The sequence below is a fragment of the Myotis yumanensis genome, unplaced genomic scaffold (genome assembly GCF_028538775.1).
Source record: "Myotis yumanensis isolate MYYU_CA2020_CCGP unplaced genomic scaffold, mMyoYum1.0.hap1 SCAF_10, whole genome shotgun sequence".
NCBI lineage: Eukaryota > Metazoa > Chordata > Mammalia > Chiroptera > Vespertilionidae > Myotis > Myotis yumanensis.
Genome location: NW_027223761.1, coordinates 2,950,206 through 2,963,381, shown reverse-complemented (window position 1 = coordinate 2,963,381; position 13,176 = coordinate 2,950,206). Strand labels below are relative to the sequence as shown.

At 63.8% G+C, this 13,176-nt stretch overlaps 1 protein-coding gene across 2 annotated transcripts; it reads left to right on the top strand.

The window, feature by feature from the left end:
* The first annotated feature begins 658 nt into the window (after window positions 1-658).
* On the top strand, window positions 659-11,195 carry MS4A10 (membrane spanning 4-domains A10). Of its 2 annotated transcripts, none has more exons than XM_070426376.1 (7): window positions 659-716; window positions 5,231-5,447; window positions 6,355-6,474; window positions 7,405-7,461; window positions 7,897-8,028; window positions 8,564-8,674; window positions 10,179-11,195. In XM_070426376.1, the coding sequence occupies exons 2-7, from the start codon at window positions 5,250-5,252 to the stop codon at window positions 10,287-10,289; spliced, it is 729 nt and encodes a 242-aa protein (XP_070282477.1). In that variant the 5' UTR covers window positions 659-716; window positions 5,231-5,249; the 3' UTR covers window positions 10,290-11,195. The 2 variants fall into 2 exon arrangements, with proteins under 2 accessions (XP_070282477.1, XP_070282478.1); XM_070426377.1 differs by lacking the exon at window positions 659-716 and adding an exon at window positions 4,943-5,018.
* Window positions 11,196-13,176: the final 1,981 nt, after the last annotated feature.

Genomic DNA, 13,176 nt, shown 5'->3' with positions numbered 1-13,176 from the left:
GCCGCCCGGCGGTGGGAGTCAAGAGGACCCCAGCTTTGCAGTTTGCCTTGTGCACATGGGTTTCGAAGGGGGGGGGGGGGGGGCGGTGGTTAAGAAAAAGGAACCGAGGAAGGACCTGCCACTCTCCCTGTTGCTTCCTAAGAGATTTCCACGGGGCGCCGGGGTTTGGGAAGGGAAGGGAGCACAACCACCTTAGCTTTCCACACGGGACCCAAGCAGGGCCTGTGGCTGTGGGGTTGCCTTTTGGTAAATCACCTGCCGAGTGGCCTGCCCATCACCCTGCCCCCCATTTTCACAATCGGCCCAGAGCTGAGTGGGGTCCCCTGGGCCGTTCTCCCCACTCGGGTGCGTGTTTGAAATGGTCCAAAATGAGATCTTTTCCGAGGCTCTCCCTCCGGCTCCGGGAAGATTTCACCATCACCTGGCTCCGGCCGCCCTGCTCTGTGAAGGGGTCGGCTTGCCAGCGTTCCTCAGCCATGGACCCTTTCCTCACTGCCCAGTGAGTCCAGGCGATCTGCTAGGATTTTCACCCGCCTGGGTTTGGGGAACAGAAACGTGGGCAGCTCACACCGCTGGTTCGAAGCAGGAGGTGCGGCCGGAGGGCAAAGAGACAAAGTCTAATGTTATAAAGAAACGCCGGTCTCCGCGCCGGCTCCGTGGGGCCGCGGTGGAGCCCGACGCAGAGCGGCCGGGAGCTCGGAGTGGAGTCGAGGGGGGTGAGTGGCCCCGCAGTGGGAGGTAGGGGGTCTTGGCCAGCTTCCTAGAAGCAGAGCCTGCGACAAGGACTTTGTGCCCCTGGTTGAGGGGGAGCGCTCTCCAGAGAAGCAGGACCAGGCAGGTGACATGAGCCAGGGCCCGGTGTGGTCCCAGCTGCCCCCGCGCTCCAGGCGGGTCCCCCGTGGTGGGGGCTGCTCCGAAGCACAGACTCGTGCCCACCGTGAAGCCAGGAGGCGGGGTTTCCTAGGCCAAGATGCAGGGTTTGGGGAAGGGTATGACTCACACTCCCCAAAGCGGGCAGCTGTGAGCCCTTAGCACCAGCAGCCACAGCAGCTGGAAATGGGTGTCCATCCCAGGAAGCCGGGGGGGGGGGGGGGGGGGCGGGCGGGACTGGAGGGGCACGGACAGCAGGTGCCCCGTGGAGGGATTCCCGCCCTAGAGCCCTGCCCTGCGGGCAGTCACTGCCTTGCAGCTGGTCGGGGTGGGGGTGGGGTCTCAGCCATTCCATTCCCCTCCCACACTCCACTCACACAGGGGCCGGGCCTTGCCCAGCACTCAGATCACCCGGGCCTCTCGCACCCCGGAGGGGAGGCCTCCGTTTCCCGCAGGGCCCTGGGTTCGCAGGTGAACCCCTCTTTACACCAGCACCCCGTCCTGAAGCTCCGGGGGAGGCTGGCTTTGGTGCACTCACAGCTCTTTTCTAACCAGCATTTCCTGAACCCCAACCCTCTGAGGGGGTCCCTGGTCCCCTACTCATCCTTCTGTCACATGGTGTGACTTGATACCTCTCAGCTCCTGCCTGCCTCTGCTTGACCTGCACGCACATGCGTGCACACGTGGGCATTCTCACCCAGGCCTCTGACGAGGTCACGGCTCCCCTGCCAGGCTTTCTCTGTGTGTAGAGGCAGCCTCAGACCACTGCCTCTCTACGCTCAGCGCGCCCTTCCCGGCGTCCCGGGTCTGGAGCCCCACGCCCCTCCCCCCTGTGGTCACCCCTTCGGAGGGTGACAACGCGACAAGGAGCATGGTGCCCGCTGGCAGGACTCCAGGCCCGTGGCAGGCAGTGGCAACACTAAGGGTTATTGAGCATCTGCTCTGTGCCCGGCCCCGCCACGTGGCAGACATGATCCCACTCAGTCCTCACAGCCACTGCCCCCACCCAGCGTGGCACCAGCGCTCCCCAGGGGACAGTGAGGAGACCTCGATGCTGAGATGTCATCGCCCAAGAGCCAGGCTCCCCGGAGCAGAGCCAGGGTCTGGCCCCGGCCTGGCCACCCCAGGGCTCACGACCTGGTCCGCTCTGTGGGCGCTGCGGGACCTGTGGAGACCCAGGCCCTGGCCGGACCTGTAGGTCCTGAGCTGCTGAAGGGACCAGCGAGGGTCAAGGCTGAAAGTGTCCCCCACGGAGCCCCAGGGCCCCACCGCGGGCATAAGCCTTCTGGGGACTCAGAGTTGGTGGCTTCACCACAGCCAGCAGACTTTCCCCCCTGCTTATCAAGGTCCTGCCCTCGCCACGCCCCCCTGCGGGTGCACCCCGCTCCCTGTAGCAGCTCGCTCTCCTCCGAGGCAATTACACAGACTTGGAAGTGACCCTAGAGGTCACAGTCCAGTCCCCGCCCGCACCGTGACAGGCACAAGAGAAAACGAAAAGAGGGGCTCCAACTCCTCCCCCCAATACAAACCCCACAACCAGACGTCTGTAAGTTACGGCCAAAAGTGACCCCCACAGATGACCGAGTAGAGAGAACCATTGGACATTGAGGAAAAGGGTCCACGGCTAAGGAAGTTTGGAAAATTCCCTTATTAATACAGAGTGCTCCACGGCAGGAATTCTCAGGGCCTTTGATATGCTAATGAGGGGGAAGATCATACCAAGGGTTTCCCAAACTTATTTGACCATGGAACCCTTCGGCAGCTGATCTGTCAGGACCCGTGTTCCATGGAACACACTTTGAGAAAGGTTACTCGGGCTTCTTGGATCTAATTCCCTGGTGGATATTTGAACCATTCCTGTTGCCACAACACTGGGACGCGGATGCCAGGTGGAGGCACACCTCCAGTGCCCGGCACACGCTGTGCCGCCCAAGACCCCTCTGCCAAGAAGTCTTCCTTCTCTCATATGTCCCAGCCGCGTCCAGGCCCAGGGCCCGGCTCTGTCCTCCCCGGGGCCCTGAGGTCTGGGTGTAGCCCGTGGCTAACTGACGCAGGTCCCCGCCGCCAGCTCCCTTCCTCAGCCCAGCCGTGTCAGAGGGCCCGCAAGAGCTGGGGATTGAGAGACGGACACGTTCCCAAGCACAGCGGGTCAGGCCACAGAGAAGAGGGGGGCAGCAGCGAGTCTCAGGGCTCAGCTTTCAGAGCCCAGGAGGGGGAACAGCCTGGCCTTCCCTCCACTAAGTCGGGAGCTGTCACTCAGGCCAGTGGGAATGTGATCAGGGTCCCAGCAGTCAGACCCCTCTCAGTGCCAGTCCCAGGCACTTCCTCGCTGTACGACGCTGGCCAAGGCACTGGGACCCCCCCTGAGCCTCAGTCCCTTTTTCTCTGGGATTGTGGCGCCTTCCTGGGGACCCAGGGGCGTCACAGGCACCATGCCTAGCAGAGAGCGGTGCTCACCGGCCCGAAGGCCCCCTGGCTTTGGCCCTGCTCAGGGTTTCATCTTCCAGGCGACCCACCCTTCCGGCCTCCCCAGGCTCCTTCCTGCCCACTGTCACCACCACTGCTGGAGCACAGCAAAGCGTGGCTGCTCACACAGGACCTCCTGCACCCACGCGCTCGGGATTGAAATCTTAGGGAATGTGCTCCTCCTTTCTTTTTATCAGGAAGAGTAAAAGCCACTCCCTCTGAAGCAGCGGTTCTCAACCTGGGCTGCACATTAGAATCACCTGGGAATCTTTCTAAAATCCTGATTTCCGGGCCTCATCCTCCAGAAATTCTGTTTCTTTGTTATGGGGTGGGGCCACAACATGAGTAATAAAGAAACAGAATTTCCGGAGGATGAGGCCCGGAAATCAGGATTTTAGAAAGATTCCCAGGTGATTCTAACGTGCAGCCAAGGTTGAGAACCACTGCTCTAAAGAGTCTCCTCGTTAGTCCCGCCCCCGTGGAGAACCATCTCCTGCCAGGAGCCCCACAGCCAGCCCCTCTCTCCGTCCCTCCCAGCCCTCACCCACTCCACTCTCCGGGGAAAGAGTTCAGCCTTTTACCCAGTCACCGGGCAGCCCCCAAGTTCTGATGCGCACCCGTCATCAACATCCAACATAGCCCTGGCCGGTGTGGCTCAGTGGATAGAGCGTCGGCCTGCGGACCGAAGGGTCCCGGGTTCGATTCCCGTCAAGGGCACGTACCTCGGTTGCAGGCTCCACCGGGGCTCCTGCAGGAGGCAACCAATCGATGTGTTTCTCTTGATATCGATGTTCCTCTCTGTCTTTCCCTCTCTCTCCCACTCTCCCTAAAACTCAATGGGAAAGTATCCTTGGGTGAGGATTAACAACAAACAAACAAAAAACATTAAAAAACAAAACAAACAAACAAACATACAAGGTAATGACCAGGCCCCTCAGCAAGTGTTGCTTCGAGCCTCCTGCAGAGCTTCCCCCACCCTTTCTCGTGCTACTGAAATGCCCAGGACACTCATTTTCACTCATCGAGGCAACAGTACACGAAGGGTTTAAGCCAGTGGTTCTCAACCTTCCTCACGCCGCGACCCTTTCATACAGTTCCTCATGTTGTGGTGACCCCCAATTTCATTGTTACAAATTGAACATAACTAAAGCATAGTGATTAATCACAAAAACAATATGTAATTATATATGTGTTTTCCGATGGTCTTAGGCGACCCCTGTGAAAGGGTCATTCGACCCCCAGGTTGAGAACCGCCGGTTTAAGCCCACAAGCTCTGGAGCTTGGTCTGCCAGGCGTCAAGTCCCGGCCTAGTCATTTACTCGCTGTGTGACCTGAGGCTTAACCTCTCTGAGCAGCATCTGCAAAAGGGGAGCAGGGATCAGGATCAAATCAGATCGTGAATGTAAAATGCTGCTCACTCGGCCAGCGGCAGGGAAGGTACGTTTCTAAAATGTTGGCTCATTGTCTGGGTTAAACATTGACTTCCCAGCTCGATGTCGGCTCAGAGCGGGTCCTCCGCAGGAGTTTCCTTCCGAGCTCTTCCCCCTCGTCCCCAATCCAGGAGGCGCGGCCATTTGACCCCCACCCGCCCTCCTTTGCCTGACGGGGTCAGCGGGTAGGACCGTGTAGAGTTCCCCACGCCTGCCTGCCAGGGCTCTTGCCAAACGGCACTCGGCCAGACGGTGAGGCCTGTTTCTGGGTGGATGGGAGGTCGGTCGGTCTGCCCCAGAAGTAGCTGTGTCCCTGCAAACCCCACCCCCAGGGGCCAGGTTCTTCCAGGTCAAATCCAGGGGCTGCTGGGCGGGGCAGCCACGGTTCCGGGAGGCCCTGGCCCAGAGGGCAGAGGTGACAGGCACTGACGGGCCCTGACTCGGCCTGTCTCCCTGGCCGGCAGCCGGATCCTCGCCGGAGTCATGGCAGCAGAAGCCCCCCGAGCGGCCGCAGGTGTTCCCAGATCTGGAGCTGGGGGTTTTGAGCCATGGCAGGCCCTCGGCCCGGCCCAGCCTGGCCAGACAAGCCCACCCCCGAAGGCGACCCAGCACGGCCACCTGCCTCCAGACCGGCGCCAGGAGAGGCCCCCGGAGAGGCGCATCCTTCTCCAGGCGCTGGGCGTGAGTGTCCATTTCCTGGGCCCTGGGGTGGGGAGGAGGAGAAGGGGGTACACGGGGAGCGTGCTGGGGAGCCCTGAGGATGGAGGAGGACCCTTCCCGGCGTCACACTCAGGGTGAGAGGTGGTGAGAGGCTGTCATGCTCACCAGCCCTGCCCGTCCTCACAGGAGGTTCCCAACAGGAGACGTTGCCTCTCCTCCCTTCTCTCCCCCATCCCCCCACCAGACCCAGGCTGGAGGGCACCGGCGTGGCCGCAGTGGGAGGACAGTTACTTGATCCCCACCTGTGGCGAGCCGGCACGGCCATGGCATACTCAGCCCCACGCTGGGCGCCATACGTGCTGCGACAGCTCAGCCAGGTTCGGTGAGCCTGAGGGCAAGCGGTGACGGACGGAGAAAAGACAGACAAGAGAAGAAAGCTGGGTCTGGGTGGCACGCTGCCCTCTCTGATGGAGAGCTAGCGACAGCGCCCCGGCCTGCAAGCCGAGTCTTCATTTTATAGCAGATTCCACGAGGCACAGTAAGGGCGTGGTCACAACATTCTCGGGGGTTTCAAATCTCAATCACATGCACCTGATCAAGCTTTGTTTACTTGCTGCCCCTCCCGCAGCCCACATCACTCAGCCACGGGGGACCACAGGTTCGGGCCATGAGGTCAAGCTCACAAGCATAGCCTTTGGCTGTAATTGTGCTGGGACCTGCACCTGGCTTTGCCAGAGAGGACCTGTCCTCATTAGTTCGAGGCTTGAACCTGTGCAAACGCTGTAGCCACTCTCCATACCCACCTGCCTCCCCCAGGAGTGGGCCTTCCCGCAGACCCAGGAGCCCTCAGTGTGGGGAGCCGGCTGGGCCAGGCACCGATGGCCTCTCCAGGGCCGGCCCCTCACAGTGGCTCCCCCTCCCCGCCCAGGCCTCCCATGTTGCCATCGCGGTGCTGCACGCGGTCCTCGGGGGTTACCTGGTCTTTGCAGTCAAGAACCTTCACCTGGTGGCGCTGAAGTCTTGGTACCCATTCTGGGGAGCTGCCTCTGTGAGTAGGAGCCAAGCATGGGCCGGCTCTGGCATTTGGGACGGGATGCGGGTGGGGCTGGGAGCTCAGGGCCTCCGGGGTCCCTCTCTCTGCTCTGTCTAAGTACCCTTCCCAGGAGGCGCTCTGCTCTCTGCCCTCTTTTAACTCGCCTCCAGCAGAGAAGGGGGTGAGCATGCATTCCCCAGGCTTCCAGGCGGCCAGGCTGCGTTTAGATGCAGCAACACATCCCTGGAGCCAAGTGTCTGTCGGGTGGGTCTGCAGGAGCCCGAGGGTGTAAACGGGGGCTCCTGTCCTCCCAAGGCCCTGGGGCAGGACGGGAGTGAGAGGAGAGCCGTGCACACAGTCCCCAGGCTCCCAGGGCCGCCTCCTCCGGGCGGAGTCCTGCTCACAGCGTCCCAGCCCCCCACCGCCACATGGGCCCCCTGTGCCACCCCGCTCCCAGCTCCCAATGCACAGAGATGGGACCGTCTCCGCGTGCAGTGCCCTTTCACCCCTGGGCCCCGGGTGGGCGCATAGTAGGTGCTCAGCGAACATTTGAAAGGGTAACCCCAGGAATACCCCAGTCCTTGGACAGAGAGCGACCTCCTCCCCCCACCAGATCCAGGAAGGGGGAAGGGTCCGTGTGGAGGGGGTAGTGCAGCTGACCCCACGGGGGAGGTTTGGGCTAATGAACTGGGGGCAGCGGAGAGGCTGGGAGGGCACCTGGAGTGCAGGGCACAGCTTGACCCCGGCTGTGGAGGTCTGTGTGGAGGGCAGAGCGCTGGCTGGAGCGGGCCTGGGACTGGCCCTTAGTTGGAGAAATGGTGCCCTCTATACCGCTGGCCGCCCGCCACAGGTGCGTTTCCTAAAGAATAGTGAGAAGGGTAGGAATTTGTGGGTTTCAAGGACCCCCAGCTTCTCTCTTACAACTGTTTCAAATCTGGCCTTCAGTTCCTCATTTCAGGGATCTTGGCGATAGCAGCGGCGGCAGTTTCGAAAACCTCTCTGGTGAGTTGGAGCTTTGAGCCGTTCCCTTCCACCCCCAGCCTGGGGCGCCTGTGCAGGGCCCTGTGTGTGGGGGGCCCCGGGAGGCGGCGGCCAGGATCTGCCGGGAGCAGGCACAAGCCTTCCCCACGGCAGAGGGCGTCCACGCAGAGGTGCCCAGGCCCTGGAGGCCTGCCCCTCACTCAGGTCCCTGCCTCCCGCCCCCCCACCCCCCACCCTTGCTCCACCCGTTCTGTCCACCGCGGTGTCTGGCCTGGAGGTGCCCTCCAGCCTGTTCTCTACACAGCAGCCGAGTGACTGTTCTCAAGTTCAAGCCTGACCCTACTACCCGCTGCTGCCAACTCCTCCTGGCCCCCTAACCCTAACCCTAACCCTAAGCCTAACCCTAACCCTAACCCTAACCCTAACCATGTCGTCACTGCTGCTTTCCGCCTGCAGAAGGCGCTGTGCCTGGTTGCGAACGTCCTCAGCTTCCTCTGCGTGCTGGCCGGCCTCTTTGTCCTTGCCAAGGACCTCTTCCTGGAGAGTCCGTTTGAGACCCCGATCTGGAGACCGTACCCCATCAGCACAGTGAGTGCCCAGGCCCCGGGGTCCTCAGACTCCCAGGAAGGCGCCGCCTGGGGCGCGGCTGCGAGCAAGTTTCTGGCTCCTCCGGGAGCCCCGGCGAAGGTGGGGGGACCTCGGCCAACCTGCGCTCCCCCGTGAGGTGCCCGCAAAGGGTGCTGCCTTCTCGCTGGCCAGCACCACTCCCATCACCGAGTCCGACCCCCCTTTACAGACGGGGACCCTGTAAGCCACACTGCTCCCCTCTGAGCCCTGATCTCCCCATCTAAGTGGGGTGCAATGAGGTCATGCCCAGGCCCCCCGCAGCCCCTCCGGGAGGGACCCAGGAGGTTCTCCAGCTCACAGACCTTAGGCAATTCCACCAAAGACCCCTGGGTGCCAGGCACTGGGCGTGGAGCAGTGACAGAGACCGACCCGCTCCGGCCGCACAGCACCCTCCTCCCCAGGCCCGCCTCGCTGGCCTGCCCCCTGCTGGCAGGTGTGACCCTGCAGGCACCCAGTGAGGCCTCGCCCTGCCCCCCCCCCCGCCCCCCCAACTCAGGTGCACATCCAGAGGCTGCAGCTGGCCCTGCTCTGCCTCACCTGCCTGGAGTTCTTCCTGCTCGGACCCACGACCACCATCGCCTGCCGGGACGACCCCCTGTCTGCGGAGGTGAGGGCCTCACGAAGTGGGGACCGAGGGGACAGAGGGCTCAGGGAGGGGGCGTCAGGCCGGGGTGTGTGAGAGCTCAGCTCGGCCGCAGAGACAGCCTGGAGGGAGCGAGGAGGCACAGGGCAGAGGAGGCCAACTGGAGGTGAAAGATGCAGGGCCACCAAGAGGGAAAGCCAGGGGCAACAGGCTGCGGTGCTCCCCGCTCGGGAGGCAGGGGGACCTCATCGGGGAGGCCTGGGGGGCAGGGCCAGGCCACAGTGACAAAGGGACCGACAGCGTGGAGCAGCGTGTGCCAGGGCCTGGCCACAGGCCGGGGGAGGTCTGGGAGAGCTGAGGCGGGAGGGGGCTTGGCCGTGGGGGCGGGCACCCTGGGTGGGTAACTTTAGCCGAATTCCTCAGCCACCCTTTGAGGGTCCTTGCTCCCCCATCCTACAGATGAGTAAGCTGAGGCTTAGAGAGGTCAGGCCGCTCCCCAAGGTCAAGCCGCCGGGAAGGAAATCCAGGCCTCGGCCCCAGGCATGTGCAACCCGCGGCCGAGCCCTGTGCACACGTGTGAAGGGCAGAGCAGCAGGCCGGGGAGTGGGATCCTACCCCTGCCCCACCCGCCCTGAGCGGAAGGGCCTTCCTGGGCTCCTGTTATTAAAGGAAAAATGCCCTATTATCAGCTGACCTTGGGAACCCGGTACAAACGTGTTCCAGATCCCAGTGGTCCTGCAAACGGAACACTCTGGTGTGGTCATGTCCGTGCCACCACCCACTGGGTTTTCTCGTAACGCAGACAGGAGGGGTGGCCGGGCTTTATGGCACCAGGCAAGCACGTGTCCCCGTCACTGCCCGCGCCTGGCAGGGCGCCTGCTCCTCAGGGCATCGGAGGCGGCAGGCGCCTGCAGCCCTGGGCCACCCACATGTAGGGGTGGGGGACGAGGCCCTGCCTGGCCGCAGGGGTACTGGGGGCCGTTCCTGCTACGGCACTCGCTGCAGGCGCCGTGCTGACCCCATCAGACACGGCACCGTTCCTGCTGCTGCTGGAACCAACCCCGGCCCCGAGCTGGGCAGCCAGGGACCACTGCTTCCTCACGCATTCGGCCAGCGATTTGAAAGGGGTTTCCCGGGGCTAGAAGCAGGGTCGCCTTCTTTCTGACGCTCTTAGCGTTAGACATGCTCCTAGCATGCATGGCCGCTGGGAAGGACCTTGGGGTGTCCCCTGGCCCGGCCCCACGGGGAAGCAGACGGGGCGAGTGACTCGAGTGGGGTCGCCTGCACGTGGGTAGCCGGCCAGAACGAGGGCCCAGTTATCTGAGCCCCGTGGGCCTCTCCCCGCTCCCTTCTCAAGAACAGGGCGGTGGAGAGAGCCATGCGCCCCCTCCACGGAAGTCCCCCTGTCTTGCCAGCCTCAGTTTCCCCTTCTTCCTGGGGAACCGTCACCAAGGGGGCCAGCGGAAGGTGCTCTGTAAGGGCCAGTCGCCCACGTGTGTGCGGTGGTGACGGTGGCTTCCTTGTGCAGAGGGATGACTTGCCCCCTGTGCCCGACGTGGCCTGGGCGCTCCAGGACCCGCCCCCATCCTATGAGGACGTGACTGGAGGAGGCACGCGGGAGGAGCCGCAGCAGAAGTGAAGAGGCCCTGGGCGCCGCCCAGCAGCAGCAGATTCACCCGGGTCCCCCCCACCCCACCCCCCGCCCCGAGGGCCCCCCCTGCAAGGGGCCAACGGTGCTGTTTGGAGAACTGGGTGGCCTGTCCTGGTGGCCAAGGTGGCCGGTGGTCCCCATCCCCTTGGGCACAGAAGGGCCTCCAGACCCCCACCCCCTCCAGCACCTCAGCACCTGGTTGGCCAGGGCACGGCCAGGCCCTCCCACCCGCCCTGCCAACTCAGGAGCAGCCTACGGGGCCCACACCACACCGCCCACCCCCCCCCCCCACGCCTTCCCCCATCACTGGTCCGCGTGGGCTGCGAAGGAGCCAGAGAGGGTGCCCGGCGCCCAGGAGGCCCGGCCTTTGCTAGACTCAACCTGTAAGAGTCTGGGCTCTGGGTCCCTGGGTGCAGGGGCGGGGGCAGCAGCGACGCTGAGTCAGACAGAAGCCACGACCGAGTCTTCCCTCCACTGTCCACGCGTCCCTCTGGGCCTCCGTGTCTCTGACCGCACCGTGCGGGGCAGGCGGGGGACGTGAGCACAGACCCCGGGCCGGCTCTGAGTCAGGAGTCGGTCAGGGATGCTGTGACGCCCTGGCCGCTGCGGTCGCCTGGGAGACGGCAGCCCCGATTCCACAGCTGCTTGTGCTGAGTGACAGGCGAGGGGAGGGACCGCCTTCCTCCCGTCCCCACACCCCCGCCTCCCAGGGCGACCCTCGCGATGCCTGTTTGTGGGCCGATCACATGCCCCCTGCCTGCCCTTACCTTGTTTTTCTCGTATATTACGTGAGGGGACACTGTATCGGCAACAGCGAGTCCGTGTCTCCCCATGAGAAGCAGCTGACCACAGGACCAGTGTGAACAGGATGAGAATAAAGCAAAGTTCACCTGCCCCCACGTCCGTGACCTCGCCTGTTCCTCTCTGCTTCCCGCCTGGCTGTGCCGCAGCGCGGGCTTCCTCACCAGCGCTCCTGCCCCTGAGCCCCCTCCGCCCCCTGCCGGACTCTCCGGGCATTTGCAGAGCCCGCCCAGGGATGCCGACCACGCTGTGCATCTGGGCCAAGGCCGGGGCCACTTAACCCCCTCATCAACCCAGATGCGGAAAAGGAGGTTCAGGAATGTCAGCTGACGGGGTCGGATGTGGGAGTCGGCGTCAGTGCAGGGGGCTCCCAGGCAGGAGGAGACCCCGTTCCTGCCATAGAGTCAGCAGGCCAAGGGTTGGATGGGCCGGGGATCTGAGCAGGAGGCCCAGCCAGCTGGCTCCGTGCCCCCTGTGGGCATCCTGGCAGCCACCTGAGCTGCAGGGAGTTTCCTGCTACTTCCTGGTGTCCACGGGCAGCGGAGTGTTTGTGAGACCTCACCCAGGGGTGGCCGGGGGCGGGGGGGGGGGGGGGGGCGGTGCTCTACAGGGACTTGGGGACCCTGTTCCCGCTCTAGGCCCTTGGGGGAGCGGCTAAGTCTGCAATGGGGGTGACGTTGCAGGGTGCAGAGCCATTCTGAGTGGGAGGGGAAGGCCTCCTTCGCCCACGCAGGAGGGGAGGCCCTGGGAGGCCCGAGGGAGGGCGCTGGTGGTGGGGGCCGGGGGGGAGGCGGAGAGGGGGCTCAGCTCGGGCTGGGCTGCTGCACGTCCTGGGCTGGGGCAGGAGGGAAGTAGAAGAGCCGGCCCAGCAGGTTCAGTCGGAGGAGGGAGGAAGGAAGGCGTTTCCCCACACGGTGGCACTCGAGTTCAGAAATGCAGCCATCGCTATAGGCCATGGAGCCCAGTCCTGCTCAGTCACAGGCCTGGTGCCCAGCCAGACCCGCCTCTCCCAGCCCGGCTCCGGCAGGCGGCTCCCTTCCCTCAGCCTCCGCTCCTTCCTCTTGAGTCCAGACTGGTCCCTGCTACGTGGTAGTCCCGGGACCAGGGCCTGGCATCACCTGGGAACCGTTAGAAACTCACCCAGACCCACGGGACAGCCTGTGTTTGGACACCCGGGCCACGTGTCCCTCACGCAGTCCGGGTGGTGACAGCCGGGGCCTGGGAGTCTTGGGGGTCCTTCTAGGACCCGGTCCCACATGCTCTGCAGAGCCCGGGGAGACCTCGAGCCCACACGCCCCGCTACCCCTGCCCCGAGGTCACACTGGGATGCGACACAGATGCCCCCCTTGGGGACACATCCTTCCCAGACAGCAAACTTGGCAGCACGAGGGCTCATGGGGAGCCGGGCTGCCCCGGGGGCTCTGGGACCGGGAACCCCTGCCTCCCCGTGCAGTTCTTCCTGCAGGAGCCACCCCGAGGGTCGAGGGTCGCAGCCAAACACGCATTTCCTGGGGTGAGTCCCAGAGCCATCGCCTCTGCCTCCAGCCACAGCCAAGGCCATCACCCAGGCCCACCCAGGCTCGGGGTGGGGGAGGTGCAGGCCCCGCAACTGAGGGAAAGGGTGCCGAGGTCACGTGGACGGGAGATGCTATTGCAGCCACATTTCGGAAATGCAACCCCCACACCTTCTGCATCTACTTTCCGAACCCGGGGCATCTGCGTCTGTCCTGAGTCGCTTCCCGGGCGAAGCTGAACCGCTGGGCAGTGATACCATCCGAGTGTGGGTAACCTTTGATTTTGAGCAGAAAATAACAGAGCAGACTAACCCTTTGATCGGTCATCCCGCCCCCCCCCCCCCCCCCCCCCCCCACGTCCCCTGCATGGAAGGCGCTTGATGACCTGGAGTGTCCGCCTTGTGCCTCGTGTTCAGAGAACAGAAGTCAGGCCCGGGCTTCAGCCTGATGTAGGTCACGTGCCTGCAGGGAGGTGTGGGGCGAAGCTCCCGCGTGGAGGCGGAGTCCCGGACTCAGGTTCTCTCTTGGCCCTGATAAGCCCCTTCATCTCTAAAAAACGG